The sequence below is a fragment of the Perca fluviatilis genome, chromosome 15, assembly GCF_010015445.1.
Source record: "Perca fluviatilis chromosome 15, GENO_Pfluv_1.0, whole genome shotgun sequence".
NCBI lineage: Eukaryota > Metazoa > Chordata > Actinopteri > Perciformes > Percidae > Perca > Perca fluviatilis.
This window is the reverse complement of record NC_053126.1, coordinates 16,229,945-16,250,794: the sequence shown is the minus strand read 5'-3', so window position 1 is coordinate 16,250,794 and position 20,850 is coordinate 16,229,945. Positions and strand designations below refer to the sequence as shown.

Here is a 20,850-nt window from a genome sequence, read left to right as displayed (position 1 = left end):
AGTGGGTGGGTGTGCCTGTTTGCATGCACAGGAGATTGATTGTGAGGGCAGTGGCCAACTTGCCTCTGGTAGTGTATAACAATAGTGGGTAAATGGTAGGTTCACAAAATCCACGGTTTGGTTCATGTCACGGTTTTTGGTTCAGTTCGGTACGTTTTTGGTACGGGGGGGGGCATTGCCAATTTTCAACATGCTTTTTTTTCCAATTACATATGCTTTGATATTGTCAGACTTGGGAAATTGAGCTTGTTTATGATACATTTTCACTACAGTAAAGAATGGGCCATATTATGATTTAGATTGTTGTATTGAATAATGTGTGACAATGATATGAATAGGTGTGAATTTTGAGTTGGTGTTGTATTTGAAGAATAATGGGAAATAGAAGACCATATCAGAAGTCTTTTATTTTGTTTTGTACATATTTTCATATGTAGACACTCAGTGAAACAGACTCTACGGTTGCTCTTTGACTGCGCTGGTGGATAGGGCTGGGCGATAAAACGATAACGATATGTCTCGCGATAGACACGTAATCAATATCAATAGAAAATGCGTTCGATAAAACGTTTGATAACTTGTTTTTCTTCATCAGAAGAAACCGAAACCAGAGGTTGTGAAGCAAGTTTGGTTGCATGAACAAAGGCACTCACTCTATGGTAACCTAGCAACGTAGGGAGTGACACTCTAACAGCCAATCGTGTAACAGTATCAACTTTGGTTGCGCCACATCGCGGTCTCGTTTTGGGTTCTTGAATAACAGAACCGGCGGCGTGGAGCGGTAAGTGGAATGTCAGTGCCGCAGCGAGCTAGGAAATTGTTGATAAAACAGGAAAAGTCAGTATGGCAGTTTTGGGGATGTTATAAGTCTGACCGTAGTCACACCAATGTCGTCAGCAAATTATGCAAGACCGTTGTCCCCACCAACACTGGTAACACCACAAACTTGTTTTACCACCTTAGCCGCGCTCACACTTTGGAGCACAGCCGTATTCGCCAGCAACGTCCAACATCTGCAGCTGCTACACCGTACAAACAGCAGACCACCATGGAGAGGTACTCTGCATCAGTACCTTACTAAACGCTACAAAGAAATAACGGAGGCAGACATGCTGAGTGCTGTCGAGAAGCCAGGTTACCACCCTAGCACTAAACTTACAGAAAATAGTTCGTTTCAGGTTTCTCTGTTTATATTTAACACTTTGCACTATTTTATTACACTTTATTAAGCATTTCTTATTCTTTAATTTTGCACCTTAATGTTAAGAGATAATTGTTAAGTGTTCATTGTGATTTTAGACTTATGTTTAGATTTAAATTATTTGAGTGTTTTCCATGGTTGTGTTGACATTTCTGCTTTTCTAACTGAGGGGATTATAATCAGAGGAAGGTTAAAATAAAAATGTTTAAATTTAATATATTTTTCTCCTGGTCCTTATTTTAAATGGGTCATCAAAAAATCAATAATTATCTATCGACCGATATGAAACACTTATATCGTGATACAGTTTTCAGCCATATCGCCCAGCCCTACTGAGGCCCGTTCCAGAAAGCAGGTTTAGTGAAAACTTTGAGTTTGTTAACCCTGAGATGAGGGAAACTCTGGGTTTTCCGTTTCAGAAAGAGAGGTAAGCTCAGAGTCAGTTACTATGGTAAGTGAGCCTGTGAACCTAACCTGGTCGTGAGCAGGTTTTCTTCAAGAAACTTCAAGTTTCTCCCTCTGAGAGGGAGGAGACTGAGAGAAACTGAGAAAAAAAACCTTGAGTTTCTCTCAGTCTCCTTCCTCATTCATTCATTCAGTCAGTCTGTATCAGGCGCATTTTAATGCAGTTTATCTGCATGAATAAAAAAAAAACGTATTGGTTTATGTTAGGCATACTATAAAACATTTTTTTCTCAAATATGTCATGTCCTTTTGTCGACGATCCCGTTGATGAAAAAGCTGTATTAATTCAGAGAGTTTACGTTGGGAGATGATATTGAGTCCCGACTATAGATATATTTTCATTTCCACATAACCGATTTGAGAGGTATTTTTTTTTATCACAGTCCATCAGATATGTAGATACCTTATCTGTCCTCATATCACTAATATCAACCATCGTGGACAGGCTTTAACATCCAAGCAGATTCTTTGTGTCGCATTACGTGTTTTGCAAACAGCAGTTTTCTTTATAACAGTGTAGCGGATCACTCTGAAACATTTTTTAAATGTTTTTGTAGTGTCCCCTGGACACAAACCAGTGAGAGCCATTAAAAAGAAATTAATTATTATACATTATAGTTCTGTTAATGATATGGTGCTGCAGCCTCAGAATGGGATTAATATATTATAGTTTACTTTTTCGCCCGCAGGATTGCACCTAAATGAAATTATAGGTGTAATACAATTCCAGTTTTCACCAGTAATAATATAAGTTAACTGTGATTAAATGTGAACTTAATACACTGTTAATGCGTACGCATTGACTCGAGCAGCAAATTTCTCCCACACCAATTCTCTCTCTTTAGCAGCAGCAGCCGCTGTCTTGCTTTTTTTAACGAAATGCATGTTCAAACCTATGGTTCAAACTCGCTGTATGTGCGCATGAGTATTTCCGCTGACCCGTTTGTTTGTGGTTGTTATCATGGTGAATAGTAGAGAATCATGGCTCCATTCATACTGCCTTTTTATAGTGGTTGTGCACGCGTGTAACCCTGAGTGAACCTACTCAGAGTTGATTGAACCAACTCAAATCAGCTGTTCTGGAACCAAAAACTCTGAGTTTCCCATCTCAGGGTAAATCAACTCAGACATCAGGGTTAGACTCAGTTTGTTAAACCTCCTACCTGGAATGGACCCCAGGTGGAGCTGTCCTGTTCGTCTTTTCTGTGTATTTATTTTTGTCATTTGTGTTGTGAAATGATGCGTGTAATTGTGTGTGTTTAGTCTTTGTCTTATGATGTCCTATTTAGAATGTAATGTACATTCATTATTGTATGGACCGATAGTAAAGATGGTTGTAAAGACCTCAGGAAGAATAGCTGCTGCAATGCTGTAGCTAATGAGGATCCTAAATAAATAAACAAGCGTTGGCCCCATCACACTCGTCGACCCCGTCTGCCTTTTTATCGTGTTAAATCGGCGTTGGTGAGAGGGATCATTCTGAAATGGCTGTTCAGCTCAAGCGATTTTATGTTTGCACATTATGTCCATTAGAGGCCAAATGTACAATGAGATACATCATTTCTTGTATAGGTATATTTATTAACATATTTCAACATAGACCTATCTTAGACGCTGTCTTGTTGTATGTATTGTATCAACGGTTTGTATTATATCTGATTTTCCCTTTTTAAATGACGAAGAGATTACCGCCACCTGCGTGCGTAGAACATATGTGGTAGTGGTGTTGAAGTGCAACTTTTTTTCTCTTCTCCATCGCAACTAGTTCCTTGACATCTGCCTGGTGTGTCAGGTAGGTTGGATGATTGGTGCTGAGTAAATGGGGTCTCTGTATGTCACATCTGTCCCTTGAGATTGCATCTTGAGTTGGGATTTCAGACTGGCACTTACGCATATCTGACCTACAGTACATATGTTCCCTGATTCTACAATCATCACACAGTGAGATTCCTGTTCCTTTTGGCCTTTTTGTAGGCGTTAGGCAGGTATTCTGAGGAGGGAGCATTTACCATCACTTCTGTAGTTTGGTAATTATGAAACAAAAATGGTTACTGGTTTGTTATTTTTGTCATATCTCTTGATTAGATCTGAAGTGAAAAAAGAGTTCTGTACTTCCTGCCGTGCAGTATGGTCACCGTGCTGTCATTACTGGAGGCTGCTCTGCCACAGGAAGGCACAGTGGGTGGTCCCACACTTTTGCACTCTTTTTGTGACATTTGATCACTTTAGTTTCCCTTCATGTCTTCACCTTGACCCTTAAGGCCATTTTATAGTCGTGCGTAAAATCGACGGCGTAGCCCCGCAGACCCCTCTGCGTCTACGCCAGACCCTACGCTGTAGCCTGACGCGCACCTCTCGAGAGATTTAACCACACGTTGCAGCGATCAGGCCACTTACATAGGCCAAGGCGAGAGCTCTGCGTGGAGCCTCCGCACAACTGTAAAACGGCCTTTATGCTGCCCTATGTTATGTCCTGAATTCAGATTATTCACAGGAGTTCCATTGGGCTGTGTCTCAAACCGCACACTTCCGTCAGTATACTGCTAATGTGCACTGACCACTTACTGCCATAGTGGCCACTTTAGATGGTTAGTGTTGTCCCAAACTGAACACTTATGTTAAAACACTGACCTTTGTTGATCTGAAATGAAGACAGATTCAGCGACTGCATGGCCTATATCTCGCTTTTGGTGAACTATTTTCGTAAAATACGCGATCATATTCTGAACGAGCCGCCATTATGCTCTGTTGTGAAATCCGGGAGAAGCCAGACCCATGTGATAATGTTCGTCCAATCAGCTACCGGTTGACATCCCTGGTCCCTCCGCTGCGTAGTCAAGATGGCGCCCGTTTAGTGCACATAGTGTCCATCGTTCCACACTGAACTTTTTGACTTTTTTAGGGGTCATCCGGGTACTTTCAGTGCACTGACTTTTTGCGTTATCTACACTATATACTTAAAACTAAGTGTTTGAAGTGTGCAAGTAGGCGGTTGGAGTCTTGAGCTGTACAATGTGTAGCCTCTGCTGTCATGCAAGTTGTTGGTAGCATAGTGCACGTACTAACATACCATCTTAATCTATAGCACTTCTATATGGTTTTGTGGTTATGAGGTACAAAATTGCTTGCTTTAGGCTCCAAGTGGCCACACGAAACACACTTGTCTTTTTTTTTCTGAACTGGCCAAATTTGTGTTGTTTGAATTTGTTTGATAGCAGTGCTGCAATAATGACATATTTCCCAATAGTTTGGACCTTGTTTTGGTAACCTTGATCAAGGTCTCTGCTTGAATTAAATGTGGTGTTTCTGGGACTGCAGAGTTTGTATTATTGATGTGGCCCAATATCAGGTGTTTTCTCCTCAAAAAACGTATACTCTTTTGCACTGGAGTAGTCCAGCCAAAATATGAATGGGAGTATGAGGAGAGGCTGGAGTACATATAAGGGAGCTCTTAAATTGGTGGGGGAGGCATATACAAGATCACTCTGAGGGAAGAGAGTGAGTGGGGGTGGGGCAAGATGAAATGGACAGAGGAATAGACAGGAAGGGGGGGGGTGTTAAAGGTGTAAGTGTGTGTGAGAAAGGAGAGCAAGGACCTCAAGCTATTGATGGGGAGGGAGGGGAGGAATGAGCAAGCGCATAGGAGGGAGGGAGGGAGGGTGTGTGGGCTGAGGCTCTACTGAATGAGGAAGCAGCAGAGCCATTTTTACTGTTGAGTAACTGCATGCTGGTCTGCGTGTGCTGGAGAGAGTGAGAGAGCGAGCTAGAGGAATAAAGTGCTCCACCTGGATCTTATCGGAGTCCGCTCTCGCCTTCCCCTCTCTCGCCTTCCCCTCTACTTCTTGGTTTCGGCTTGTGTCCATTTAAGTTGGGGAGGCCCTGGAGAGGACACACAATGGAGCGAAGAGCCTGTGGCAACTGGGCCGTTGTACTACTGAGAGGGGGATGGGGTAGAGAGAGGACCGGTTCACACAGCTAACACAGCCTGCCGGCTGTAGGCTTCAACAGCCTTTCCTCCCCGCCTGGACCCACTGTTTCCAGGCTGGGGCCTTTTTTGTGGATCTGCCACCCTCAAACAACGCTTGGACTACATTAAGGATTAATTACCGCGTTTTGTGGGATTTTAGGATACATACTGGAGCCTGAAGAATAATACCTCCCTGTGTTTTGGATAAGAGAAACGAAAAAACAAACTTCGGTGTAGTTCTTCTTGCCTGTTTTTGGTTTCTGTTTCAGTTTAGTGGAGTTCGTAAATGGATTACAAGATGCATGCCAAGTCAAACGATTTGCTGGATTTTCAAAAACTGGATGCCCTCCTGGAAAAAATTGCACATTCAGTCTCTGTGAAAAGGTAATGTTATTTGGTGAGGTAGACACCACTACAAAGTTTTCAGTCATTTAACAGAGCCACTGAAGTCTTTACAGATCATACATATACAGCATATTATCAATTGAAATGCATGGTTAAAAATAGAGAAGGTTAGATTAAAGACAACCTTGAGTAATGGTTCTTGAGACTATCATGTGGTTAGCACTGTCTCTAGTTTCACATGGCACAGCACAACAATTCAGTTTAGATTAATTGTGTTCAGAATGGTTTTGTTCCAAATTTTAGCCAGAAGCCGTGAACCTACCTCCTGGTGAGAGAGGGGGTGTGGGGGAAGGGGGTGTGAGGGGGTCTACAGAGGAAGAAGGGGGTTGTGTGTGTGTGTGTGTGTGTGTGTGTGTGTGTGTGTGTGTGTGTGTGTGTGTGTGTGTGTGTGTGTGTGTGTGTGTGTGTGTGTGTGTGTGTGGCAGTTGTAGAAATGTCTCCCGATTCCCGGTAGGGTTTGGCTTGCTCATCTTAACCAGCTGGAAGTTTAACCTGAACGAGCTGGTATGATTCTTGCCTTTTCCTGTTTATGATGTGCCTGACTCATGGTTAGACTATTTGAGTCACTTGTGCTCATGCCCTGAATCATACAGTAAATGCTTGTAATCAATACGAGGGGAACTTATTTAAGTTTGCGACCTTGTGATAAATAATTGGAAACAATCATTCTTATTAGATTTGGAAATTTCTTGTTTAAATGCCCATTTAAAAAAAAAAAAAAAAAAAAAAAAAAAATAAACAAAATTGTCCAGGTTTTTCTGTGTGTTGAACTGGCGTTTGTCTATAAACACACTAAAGTTGCACAGGGCATGGGTGGTTGGTAAGCATCCAAAAGTAGGAATTGGAGCCATCAACAATAAAACTTGCCAAGAAGTGGAGTGTTACCATAGAAACCTTGGCAACCTTTGTTTTTCTTGAAGCCAAGTTTCAGAGGTACTCAAAAAAGGTAGCAACAGACACAAGGTCAACAAAGGTAGAATAGTTAACCCTATTAAATAATGTGCCTTGGAATATTATCGGTGTATAATTCATTTAGCAGTCCTCTGCCCCACACTGTACAATTTTGAGAAATTGGGAGCTTATTATTGTGCTGTATGTACTAGGACGGGGGGGAATGATACAGCATAGTATCGCAATACTGGATCGAGACACATATAGCAAACTTGCTATACATGTCTCGATACTTGTAATACTATTGATAGTATTGATCATTAATTATATAAATTGCACATGAGAATTCAACTTTTTGATACTAGAATTAAAAATGGATTGCTTTTTCAGTACACTAGATGTTGCAGTTGAGTTTTTCTTTCAGGTGAAGTCAGCAGGGGTGATGAGTTGACAAAGTATTCCTTTTCGTTACATAACTTGGGGGAGCGGAGGCTCTGGTGATTCCCACCCCTAGTATGTACATTACCATAATACTGTACAGTTGTACAGTGTGTTTTCCATAACACTTTTTAATGCGTCTGAGGATTTCTTTTTTAGATTGAATTATCCGATACAGAGTACTGATCTAATACTAGTGCATTTAGTATGTATGCAAGTTTATTTAATTTTTTTTTTTTACCGCTGTTTCCTTCTAACCCTGTATGGATGTGATATGATTGCTATCATTGTTGTATGGCCTGGCTCAAGTTAAACTTTTTTGTAAAACATGAACAAATGCATACAGAGAATGAATGCCATAGAACTTTCGTTTTGTATTTAGTTTAACAGGCAGTCAAATCTGTAAAAGAACATAAATGAACTACTTAAAAGTATATATTTTTCTGGGGCGAAATTACGTGGTATCAGATCGTGCATAGACTCCATACTTGCTGATACCGATACCAGCATTTTAGGCAGTATCGGAAGCCTTTGTGATACTGGTATTGGTATCGGAACAACTCTAAGTTGACTCATAACATTGCTGGTAATACTAATATTAGTTGAAAAAAAAAAATAGGCTAATAGGTTTGGAACTTGGTGTCAGTAGATGCATAATTGATTCAAACACATTAATGATGAATAATAATCATTAAAAGCCTATAAAATATATGCATGCATTGCCTTCATTAAAGCTTTATTGAAACTGTTACTTTAGCAGAACAAGTAAATTAAATATTTGAATTAGTTATGCACTGATTGTGAAATTATGGGCCAATGTTTAAAATAACAATTTGGCCAATACTGATACCAATGTTTAGTTGTTTTATTTCCAATTTGTGACAGAGAAACGGGGAAATCTTCATTATAAAAAATAATTTAACTGAACTGTTTCAAAGTGATTATCCTTTCATTACACTGTCAATGAGCACAAATTCTATCCTACAAATTTAAAAAGCAACCTTTTAATATATCCTTCTTTCACATGAAAAATAACTGCTTTAAAAGCCCTTTTAGCCTGTTATACAACTAATGTTACCTACTTCATGACAATAATTTTTCAGTACTACATAGACCAACAAAAACATTTTGTTAAACATTAAATTAAATGTAAATGTAAAGGCCATTACAAAACCCATACAATATTAATTATGATTAATATATTATCCTTTTGAGTGTAACACTGCTTTTATCAAGTTAAAATCTTTGTCAATCCACTGTCCCATGAGGCTAAGCATGCTCACACAATAAGTCTTTGATCTCCTTTTTAGTACGTCGTCTTTCACTCTGTTGTACAGTTGTGGACTTGCCGTTTGTGACACGTATGTTCTCCCAGGCAATTTGTTCTGGCTGTCAAATGTTTGCAGGATTCCTCAAGTGTTGGCGATAGACTACAGACTCTGTACTACATTTAACAATTATAAAATAATATATAATTAATAAATTAAATCTATCTATATGGCTATCTGGCACATGGCGAGTAAATGTTTGTACCAAAATAGTTCTGTTTTTCAGTCTTCATTTTGGCGAAGGTGCGGCTTCTGCTCCTCTGCAGGTCGGAGCTTCGTGGGGGGGGGGGGGCGACACAAACACTGGTACAACTCTGACATACTTTCCACACTCCATGTCCGCGGACAGCTGTAGGCTTGTACCGTTAATGTTCTGTGCATTGTTGGACACCTGCAGCCACTTTCCTGAAACCGCTTGTGGGATTGACACAAGTCCACAGCGGCGTGTATGTCCGAGCCTGTCTCCACCGCCTCCACCTGCAGGTTGTCAGCTGTGTGGTTTGGAATGAAAGGGAGAAAACGGGGCGCCGAGTAACACGGCGGATATCGCTCATAATCATTTTTTTTTTATTGTGTGATTAATTGATTTGACTATCGTGACAGGCCTAATTCAGACCTATTCTTGAATCACTCTACTTATTGGAACTTAATAAACCCAGAACTCAGCTGAGTTCAGACGTTCAGACATGAGTGCAGAGAGGCCAATGAATAAAAGCATCAATGGAATCAATACATTGGTGTGTAAAGGCCCTGACACACCAAGCCAACTGATTGTCGGCCTAGTTTGTGTGGTGTGTTGCGCACCGTTGCCAAGCGTCGGCCTTTTTTCAGGCCAGTGTCGTCAGCTGTCGGCTGAACAGCCAATTTATCTGATTGGCTGTTAAGCTTGAAAACGAAACAAACCGGAGACTGTGACAGGCACACACAAGGCTCCTTTCATTTTTCTTCTCATCTGATCAATCCAATACACATAAAAGTGTCAAAACTGGTCAAAAATGATGTTCAAATGTTTCTTCTAAAAAACACACTTGTTCGAACGATTGGAGTGTTTATTTTTGCACATTATGTCCACCAGATGGCAAACGTACAACGAGATATACATAACTACATGTGTAGGCATATTTATTCCAATTACAATAACATGTCTTTAAAAAGATCTCTACATACCTATATTACAAAATAAACTAACAAAAAACGTAATAGACCTCTCTCTCGCTGCACCGCTAAACAATAAGCCCCCTAGGAAGCAAGCTATCTTGCCAGCCAGCCAGCCAGCTAGCCTCTTAATTAGTAAAATGTAAGAACTTAATGTTTAATTCACACACACTTGTCAAATGGAAGGAAAGCACATTGCTATTGCCAAATAAGTGACAATTTAGTTTGGCTCATTTTCTGTAACCAGTGTATGATGAAGGCATGTTGGGTGGGTGAAATTAGCAAGCTAACGTTAGCTAACGAGCCAGTAGCTGCCACTGTAAGGAGACTACTAGCCGAGAGAAGAGATGACAGACAGGGAGAGGGACAGTCCGGTTAGCCATCTCCCAGTGTCCGCTGTCTTCCCAGAGGGACCGTAGGCTCAGTTCGGTTCTGCCGCTGATCGAGCACTATTTGTTGTGGGTATCATAGCAACGTAATCCCGTTTCCCTTGTTTAATGACGAATAGATTACCGCCACCTGCTGGTATGAAGAATTATTTCCTTTCACGTAGGCGCAGAACGTACATGGTACTTGGCCGTCGGCTGTAGTCTCTGCGATGTGTTCCAGTGCTGATTTTTGTACAAGACAAAGGCGACAAGAGGCGACACCACAATTGGCCATCGTCGCCACTAGTCTCCGGCTGTTGGCTTGGTGTGTCAGGGCCTTAATGGCAGAGTGGCATTAGAGTGGAGCTGCTCCCTAGAGAAGGGTTAAAGGTGGTTTTGTGAGTGAGTGAAAAGGCTGGTGCATAGGCAGAGAGTGGTGTTCTTGCCTTGTCAATGTGGTCCCATTACTTATTTATTCCTTGCTTTCAGGGAAAACACAGGCCGTCATTCTGACACTTAGTGAGGGCCTCAAGTGGAATCTGCAGGCCTACATTTTTGCCTAAAATCGCTCCCCACCCCCATGCATGAATGATTAATATTTTACTTTCATAGGAAACACGCATCTTGCTATTATGTTTTCCTCCTGCACACAGGAGCAGATTTCCTAGTGTGAGATGTGCATCCCCCACCCCAGTAAACAGTTACAACTTCCTCCCCAGAAAACATTCCACAGCAGTCTGCAGTGATGTATGTCCAGGTCAAAGGTCAACTGTTAGGCCAGAGCTGAGAGCAATGTAGGACATGCAGCAACTGGAAGTGGACCTCTTAATTGACCTCTGTTGGGGCTTTTGCAGAATTGATTGGTCTTGCATGCCAACATTACTCTTAAACCAGGACAGCACGTCATTTGAATGGTTTATACTAATTTATCATATAGACTGTTTGTTTGAATAGGATGTCACTATTGAGATTGACATCAAATATTACTTAAGGTTAAAATGAAAACAAAAATCATTATAATGTTTACAAAGACGAAGGTCTCCAGTAGAGCTGGGCAGTATATCGATTATTATATCTATCGTGATATGAGAATAGTGTTATCTTTTCCTGGTTTTAAAGGCTGCATTACAGTAAAGTTATCTCATTTTCTGAATTTATCAGACTGTTGTAACTGTTTGCCTTTACCCACAGTCATTATACCCACATTACTGATGATTATTTATCAAAAAATCTCATTGTGTAAATATTTTGTTGAAAGCACCAATGCGGTATCAATATCAAGGTATTTGGTCAAAAATATCGTGATATTTGATTTTCTCCGTATCGCCCAGCCCTAGTCTCCAGCACACCTCTGTCCAAGTAAACATGCAGTAACTCACATACAGCCCTGTCAGAGCTGTCCTTGTCGGTCAGTTTCTGAAGGCACCACCACTTGGTGTTTTTCCTCTCGGCAGCTCAGATTCTGGAGGCTTCCTAACCCATCCCTCAAGGGAGCAGTGGGCAGCCATTTACAGCGCCCGGGGACCAACTGCAGATCTGAGCCAATGCTTTCATTAAGGGCACTGACTGGAAACCTCATCTACATGTTTTTGATGGTGGGGGAAACCGGAGCACCCGGAGGAAACCCACGCAGACATGGGGAGAACATGCAAACCCCACACAGAAAGGCATCCTCTCACTGATGGAATTATAAGTGGTGATACGCAGCCGCAGTTTATACATTTTTCCACCAGACACCGTACATTGGTGAAGAAAATGCTGCATAGTAATAGCCGATAAGGAGTTAGCTTTAGCCTTGCCCTTAGCTCTCCACCTTTCCCCGTCTTTGTTTACAGTCTCAACCCGGCCTGCAACCACTTCCTGTTGGCTGAGCCGGCTCGATAGCCCCCGTCAGCGTTGTAGTACTCATTTTTTACTCTATCTTGTCTTGGTCTCAGACAAACAGGACTCAGAATTTGATATCACTAAAATGCCTGTTCATTCTCTAATTTGGTTGCATATGTACATCAATGTTAGCGAACTGCTCCCTCACTTGGGTGAGAGAGGTAGAGAAAAGAGAGTAGAGGCCGCTTCTATGAAGAAAAAAAAAAACATACAGGCTGCTTCGCCTGGCCATAGGCACACTGCATGTTACTTTGAGTGTGCTCATTTTTTACATTTTTTTATATAAAGATTATTTTTGGGCCTTTTCCACCTTTAATCAATAGGACAGCTAGGTGAGAAAGGGGATAGAGAGGGGGAAGACATGCAGGAAATCGTCACGGGTCAGACTCGAACCCTGGAACTCAGCGTCGAGGCATAAGCCTCTCAGTACATATGCGCCTGCTCTACCCACTGAGCCAACCCGGCCACATGAGCGTGCTCATTTTGAGTTTGAATACACAGGTGCAGATCAAATAACTTTTTTACCTAGTCAATGTTTAACATGAATACATGTTACCAAATTGTCCCTTTAGTGGAAATGGGGATGTAACTATGTACTTTAACATTTTTAAAAGTTATTTAGCTTGAATGTGACATCTGAAAAATGTACATTTAAAAATGTTTTTGACTCCACTGCCATAGTTCCTGCACCCAAAAGAGCCCATTCCTGAGGTAGTGCTTTCTTGGCAGCGATAATGTATTGGGGTTTGAAGTTCACAGTTCTGAATATCAGTAATTGCCCAAAATGCGCCATGACTGGTTGTTGTCTTGCATTTACCTACACATATTTATTGTTGAAACATTTACACATTTAGTAGACTAAACAACTTTCCAATTATTCAAAGAAAGAGATTAATTGATAAAAAATAATCATTAGTTGCAACTTGCAGCCCTATTTGTAGAAATATTAGGACTAGGGAATGGAATATTTTGTCATTTAGGCCTATGTTTTGACAGACTACTGTTGTGAAAAGACAAGAGGGACGTCATACATTGTTTTGTTTACTTACTAAAACATAAAGGGAACTAGAAAAGACAGGTTCAACAGGTTCCCTTTCCCAATATTATTTTAAACATCTGTTAAAAGAACAACAACCATTACTTCAACCTAGTTCGTGATTGTTTGGTTTCTGGCTGGTCAGGTGCAAAAGACAAATGCATCACAAACCAAACCACTGTATTGTAGTCATTTAGCATAATTCCTACTCTTTCTTAAGACGCAGTCGAAATGCAAACAAATGCACCAAAGAAGCATTTAGCTCCTGAGTTTGTTCCTAAAGATTAGGCTTCTTCCTTCCTGGGATTGTTTGGGTGAAAGGGCCAAAATGACATTTATGCCTGCAGTAGACTATTCATTGCAATATGATTCACTTATAGTTGTGAAGCTATGCAAGGGCTATGCCTTGAAAAACTGCAACAACATTTGACAGAAAACAATAGAGTAGGCCGTATACTTACTGTATTGGTGAACAGTTGTTTGACTCCAGCATTTATAAATCACCAGCAAAATGATATGTGCAGTTGTCGTCATACGAAAATGTAACAATGGTAAGAGGTCAACTACCTGTTGCCTCAAACTCTCTGTCATCACCTGTTTTGTGTTTCAGTGAGGTTAGGGCTGGGCGATAAATCGATTTTATCGATTAACTCGAATGTGTAGTCAACGTGGATTTGTTTAAATGAAAAATCGATTTTCTCCTTAACATCCGCCGACGCTCCCCTCTGGGCTCCCGTAGCTCCGAACGGGCTCATCCCCCTCCCCGCGTTTGCCATAGAGATACACAAACAACATGGCAGCGACAGGGACTAACATTAATTATTTTCTTAACCAGTCGTTTCATTACTTACTTATCCGTAATCTCCGCCGAAATGACCGGCCACTCGCGGTGCACTGTCCCCGGCTGAGAGTCACCTATTCTCGGTAACTGAACCACCAGCTACAGCTGACCTGAAGGAGCACCATGCGGGGCACCAGAGGCGGTGTTGAGGAATTCTTTTGCGGCTCAACACATCTACTAAATGCTGCTGATACAACCGAGCTGTGACGGAGGTCTGTAGCGGCTTAAACAACTAGCAATCGCCGCTGTGTAGCACGGAGCTCCGCTTCGACGTTTGATTTTATCGCTACGAAGGAGCTTGCTCCAGGTATGCTACATTCAAGAGACCATGGGATGTTAACGTACAACAGGTGAAAATAGGGGCAAGGTTGCGCAATAACATTAAAATGATTTGAACTTTAAGCGAGGAACGAGAAGTGAATTACCACCTGTATGTGTGTAAACAGCTTTATCTAACGCATCCGTTTTGTTGTTGAATATATAGCCCCCCCCCCCAAAAGAAAACCTCAAACCAATTTTTATTTCCACAAAATTGGCATGAATAATCATAATGGTACATGCTCCATGTGTGTGTATGAGTCAAAACAAAATAAAACTTGTTTTGAACAATTTCTTTGTCATCTGCAGATTGATTTTAAGTAGAGGGAGAAAAAAATCGATTATTTTTAGACCATATCGCCCAGCCCTAAGTGAGGTATAACTCAATATTGTAGTTTTTGATATGGCTTAGTAGAAAATATTAATGGAAACCTTTTGCATATCATTAGGATTTATGAAGAGCAAATAGAGAATGGAAGGGATTTCTCTCAAGAGTGTCTCTCAAAACTTGTATTTGTTAAGCTAGCAGGCCCAACTTAGCCAACATTAAGAATGTATCATTGTAGTCACACAAGCTCTTGAAGAAGTTAGCCTACCATGTTGCAAGGTGATTGAAGTATGTAACCTGATAGCTAAAACGTGTCTCCCTTTGCATGACAGGCAATGTGGGGTTGTCTTGCACAAAAGTATTTCCTCCGGGATTGTCTTGCACAAAAGTATTTCCTCTTTATACTTGTACTACAAATGGCTGCATCCTACAGGAGGAGATGTTCATGCTTTCGTTTATTGCATCTGTCTGTTTTCCCCGAAGTGTGTTTACACTTGTCATTGTTGCAGTTGTGTTATGTCGATGACTGTTGCTCTGAGTGTGCTTGTCACTGTATTTGTGTGTGTATTGTGATGAGACTTTGCTCCATGCAGCACTGGAGGCCAGCTGGACCAGGCTCAAATTGTTGCTACCTTTTTTTTTTTTTTTTTACTTTGTCCTTGGTAGATTTCCTATAGTGGTGGCTTAGGAGCTGTTATGCTGTACATGTGTCTGACTGGTGCCCATGGCCATCTGTATTATTTGTACCTGCCTGTGTTTCTGGTCAATGCTGTTTCACTTCAGACCTGCTGCTTCTTCTGTGTCTCCAGTGGGCTTTGATTCAGTTGCACAAAACCCTCAACATTTTCCCTCCAACAGTTGTGCCATTAAGTCACTATCTTTCCAGATTTTGTACACAACTGTAGCATCTAGAAGATTACAACCTCCCAATGGAGACATAAAATTAAGAGATGCACTGGTCGATCGGCGGTGATCGGAATCGCCGATTTTCAACTTGAGCCACACAAACAGTGTTACCTTCTTGGGAACTTTCTCACTAGATAGAACAACTTTTCAGACCCTCTTATTTCTAAAAAAGCGACTAGCGACAAATTTAGCGACTTATTTAGACCATCAGGGAAAAGGCGAGAAAAATATATTCAAATATATCTACAGTGATGTTGATTAGGGATGCACCAATTAAAAATTTCTCAGCTGATACCGATGTGTGGAATTTTTAATTGCCCGATGTCAATACCAATGCCGATGTTTGTTGTTTTCTTTGGGCCAGGTAAACAAATCAATCTCATTATAAAAAAATATTGAACCCTATTCATCATACTAACTGTGAATGAGCAGAAATTCTCCACCATTAGCGAGTGTATCTGAAGGCACCATGGAGTCCTGTCGGAGCCCACATGCTTCGTTGTTTGTTTAAATAACTCATTCACAGGGAGGGCAAAATGTTCAAGACAGCAGGAGGATTTTCTGTTTCTCCCTCATCTCAGACTTAAGCAGTGGCCATGGTGTCTGGAATAGTCAAGCTACAGGCTACAGCTGAGCTAACGTTACCCTGTGTCTTTAGTTGCATGCTACCAGCCGGTAAGCTGACGCTGTACGTGGGGAATTTACCTTCTCGAATGCTGTGGTTAACATGGGCTGAGTCGGTCTGTTATTAGCTTTCATCCGCAGATTCCGATGTCCAGCCGATGCATTGGTGCATTCCTAATGTTGATAGGTTTTCAGTGTAGTCCCCCGTGCCCCACAGGTGGACATTTAAGTGAGTCCCGTGAAAATGTAGTGGGTCCCAGTCCTTAACTAACTTTTTTTCACCCTCCTCCCAGATATATATACACTTAACCTAAAGGATTATTAGGAACACCATACTAATACCGTGTTTGGGGGGGGGGGCGTGGAGGCATACAGTCGAGGGAGAAGCACATAGAGAGTCCATGAAGGCATCGGAACAAAATATTTCAGCAACATTTTGCTCCTGCTCCTACGCTCATGGACAGCTCCTACTCACGCTCTCTGTCTTTGCAAGATTCGGGATGATTGAAATTTCTCTTGGCACAGCTAGGGTTTAAATTTTTTGGGCAACAATACAGATTAGTGCTGCCTGCTGTTATAGAGATGCATTACGTCTCGTCTCTTTCGTGTGTTCTGTGGCACTTTTTGGACCAACACGGTGAGACTGATCAGTCCGACTGGCTTTTCTGCCGACGGTTGGCCGCCTGGTTGGTGTGTAACTGCCATAAGGCTGATTAGTCTCTCTTTGTAAAGCCAATTTAGCAAAGCTTTGACATATTACAGTGTTTTTTCAGCAATGTTACCCAGCTCTAAAGTTTTGATGTATTGCATATTCGTGCCTTGGGACTAGACGAGTTCTGTGCTTATTTATTTAGGTCTTATTTGTGAGTTTTTTTGTTTCCAGCCATAAAAGTAGCATCTGTGTACCAGCAACTGGTACTGCTTTTTATTTTGTGTGTTGTCATTCAACATAATGGTCAGTTAGTCAGATTCTCCACTGTGTTTGGGTGCCTCAGGGAGGCCAAGGCAGCGATCATGTGGTGTGCAAACTACTTTCCTCTTCTCAGAAAGTGACTCATCAAGAAGAATGAGATTAGTCACAGATCTATACTGTGGTTTCTGTTTATCTTTAAGGCCCTGTTGTGGGGGGGCCTCTATTTCTAATAGAGGCCTGAATACACAAACTTATGATCAGTGCTTTTTCCTAGAACATTGTGTGTTCCCTAGTTTATTTTCCAGTAAAGTATTTGATTATTATTTGGCCTTGTTTTTGTCTTAACAGCCTTTGTGTGTATCTTGAATGTGATGTCCCTGACTGCCTGGAAGAGGACTTTATGTAGGACTGAACGCTGCATAGTGGAATACACGGCCCCCCCAAGCTGCCAGATGACGCAAACTCCCCCTCACCCTCCACCCCTTTCCACCCACATCCCTAAACCCTCCCAGGTCCTGAGACAGAGTAGGAAGACAAAGATTTACTAAAGCACACGCATGCATGAGCCCAACCTAAACCTCTGAGTGCCTTTTACGTTTAAACTAATTAATATCAGTAGTAGGACGATATCAAATGTTACAACTTAAGTCATAATTAAATGCATGTGGTTGTAACCTTTTGTGAACATTCAGCGTGTATTAATTTTTAAGCAAAGTAGAAATGAAATTGATGAAACACATTCTGTGTTCTGTGGTCTCCCTTTTACTTTTAAGTCCAATTTCTTGTTATAGCAGCTGGTAGCACACACAGTTTCCCATACTGCCAGCTCGTTGCTGGGGGCACTATAACATAATCCAAAAGTGTATACTAAAACACTGTGAAAATGTACAGTGAATGTAATCATATGTGGTCTTTACTTGAGGAATTTCTCTTTTGCAGTGTTGTACAGAGCTGCGGTGATAAGTCAGTCGATTATTCGATCAACAGAATATTAATTGGCAACTTTTTTGGTAATTGATTAATTGTACAGGTAATTTATATTCAATCAAAAATGTCAAACATTCTCTGTATCCAGCTTCTCAAATATGGGTATTTGGTAGGCTACATTTTCTGTTTTAAAATTATTGTAAACATAAATATAAACAATATGGGGTTTTGACTGGTTGGACAAAACAAGATATTTGGTGATTTGAAGTGTGATGGGCACCTCACTATTTTCTGGGCAGCTGTGGCTCAGGAGATAGAGCAGATCGTCCTTTAATCAAAAGATCCTCCTGTCTGCCTTTCAAAGTGTCCTTGAGCAAGACCCTGAACCCCAAGTTGCTCCCGATGGGCAGGGCAGCGCCCTGTATGGCAGCTCTGCCACCGTCAGTGTATGAATGTGAGTGTGTGAATGAGAGAAAATTGTATGGTGTCTGGAAAGGTAGGAAGGCGATATATAAATGCTAAAAGGCTACAAAATTTTTCGGCACATACAGCAAACATCTCCTCACTATCCGCTAGCTACCTGTCCCCTGAACACACTGTAAAAAAACGCGGTCTCTGAAGACCGCTCAGGCTCCACAAACGGCAACATAAACAAACTGCGCCATCCTGTCCCACAAACCATAAACAGTGTTCCAGCCAATAACCGGCAAGAAGGAGCTGATTGAGCCATCACTGCAGCAGCGTTAGCACGTAGGCTACTTCCACAATGCGTGTTCATGGCTGAACCAGCTCCTTCTTGCCAGTTATTGGCTGGAACACTGTTTGTTATGGTTTGTGGGACAGGATGGCGCAGTTTGTGTATGTTGCAGTTTGTGGAACCTGGGCTGTCTTCAGAAACCGCGTTTTTTTTACAGTGTGTTCAGGGGACAGGCAGCTAGCGGATAGTGAGGAGATGTTTGCGGTATGTGACGAAATATGTTGTAGCCTAAAAAACGCGTCGCATCACTTAGAGCACCTTTAACACTTTATAGACCAAACAAATTCCAGACAATTATCAGCTGATTAATCGATGATGGAAAAGATCAATGATCTGGTCAGATTTACGTGTGGTTAGTTCTACGACACCAGTAAGAGTTAATAACATGGCACAAACTGCAGATTAATATACCATGTTCACTAATTTGCAGTAGTGTTAAAACTGTTGACCAGAACGTTATTTGCAGTGTACCTTTTTTATAAGATTTTAACAGCCAGGCCAGCCCATCACAAATAAGTTATTTTCCATGGCCATAGTGTAATGGGATTTTCTACATGTCATGTGTCCTTCAGTTTATTAATTGATGCAAAATAAAGCCTTCATTGTCATGACCTTTTTACCGCTGAGAAGCAGTGTGCTGAACTTTGCGTAAAATGTACATGAGAAACGTTAAATCATACCATTAAACATAGCTGGGACCGTGTTTGGAAGATGGAAGAAGAGAACAGTACATTCAATGTAGAACAATAAAACGGTGGTTAATGAATTGTATGCTTGTGCCTCTTGCAGTGCAATTACAATAAGCAAGATATTGGAGGTCTACTTAACTATGTGCTGATTAATGATTCAAATACAATTTTGTTAATGACTCTTGAAAACAGTGACATTGTATTATAGATATGCTAATGACGGTATTTTTTTTTTTTTCTCTCTCTCCAGAGAGTCCAGCGAGGAGTGCAATGGGATCAGCGGTGCTCTGTCAGTGGAGTCTGTGCCGGGGCCAAGACTGAACTGGTGTCCTGCCAACACCACTACCCCTGCCCCTGCAGCTCCAGCTCCTGCTCCGGGGCCCGAGCCTGCGCCCAACCCTGTTAGAATGGGGGACGGCCTGGATGCAGCGCAGATGTCGGGCAGCAGCAGCAGCCAGGGGCAGGCCCAGCAAATGGGCAACCCCCCACCCCCAGAGTACATCAATCCCAACAGGCCAAAGCGCCAGACCAATCAGCTGCAGTACCTGCTTAAGGTGGTGGTGAAGGCCCCGGGAAGCCCCCCCTTCTTCCCCCCTTCCAAAACACCCACCCCCCCCACAAAAAAAAACTCCCTCTGAAAAAAAAATTTCCTTTTAAAAAAAAAAACAGTACTAGTTTTGTCTCTGTGTGTATGATGCCACATACCTCCAAACGTTCATGGACACGACACATTAGGCATCACATAATTGCCAGGTTGTCTGCGTCTACACGCAGCAGCTGTACATTTATACGTTTCTTATTTATATGTTGATTTGTGATGATTTATGTTTATTACTGTGTGCAAAGCAACTAGGTCACCCCTCTCCTTTACTGTATGCGTACAGCATTGTTTTAGATATTAGGGCTCATTTTGAAAGAAATCAAATGAATACCGTTCATTGTTGTTCAATGTAAAAACAATGTGAATGTATTTTTTTATTTTTTTTTATTTTATTGTTGCTAAGTTGATTGTTTTTATATCAGTGTGTGCACATCGATAGACATAGCTTCGGTCCAGAGAATATGTAATGCTTATTGATGAACACAATGAATGCCGGAGAGAGTGTGGAAAACTGACCTGCTTAAAGAATTATCTTCTCTTAAACGTCTTACAAACTTTATTATACATCTTAATTAGGGATGTCAGATGGTATGCATCATGAATGAAATCTAAAATGATCCAAAACTTAATAAACGTATTGCTTAATTGCTGAAAAAATTGCAATGGGAGAGACGCTTTTTTTATTATTATTATTATTATTTTATTGTAAAATTATTTCTTAAGTTAAATGTAATGTAATTGACTATTCCGCTTCCAACCTGTAGGGGGACCAAAGTGGGAAAAGTTACATAGTGTTGCTTTAAAATCA

General features: G+C 41.3%; 1 protein-coding gene across 1 annotated transcript; it reads left to right on the top strand.

Annotated features, from left to right (window-relative positions):
* The first annotated feature begins 5,369 nt into the window (after positions 1 to 5,369).
* LOC120574432 (E3 ubiquitin-protein ligase RGLG1-like) lies at positions 5,370 to 20,336 on the top strand. Its single transcript, XM_039824691.1, has 3 exons — positions 5,370 to 6,017; positions 19,692 to 20,017; positions 20,326 to 20,336. The coding sequence occupies exons 1-3, from the start codon at positions 5,920 to 5,922 to the stop codon at positions 20,334 to 20,336; spliced, it is 435 nt and encodes a 144-aa protein (XP_039680625.1). The 5' UTR covers positions 5,370 to 5,919.
* The last annotated feature ends 514 nt before the right edge of the window (positions 20,337 to 20,850 follow it).

Bases quoted from the DNA above. Each gene is read 5' to 3' on its own strand.
- LOC120574432 (XM_039824691.1), top strand. From the start codon at position 5,920: ATGGATTACAAGATGCATGCCAAGTCAAACGATTTGCTGGATTTTCAA. The intron at 6,018-19,691 runs GTAATGTTATTT...CTCTCTCTCCAG, and splicing joins CATTCAGTCTCTGTGAAAAG to AGAGTCCAGCGAGGAGTGCA.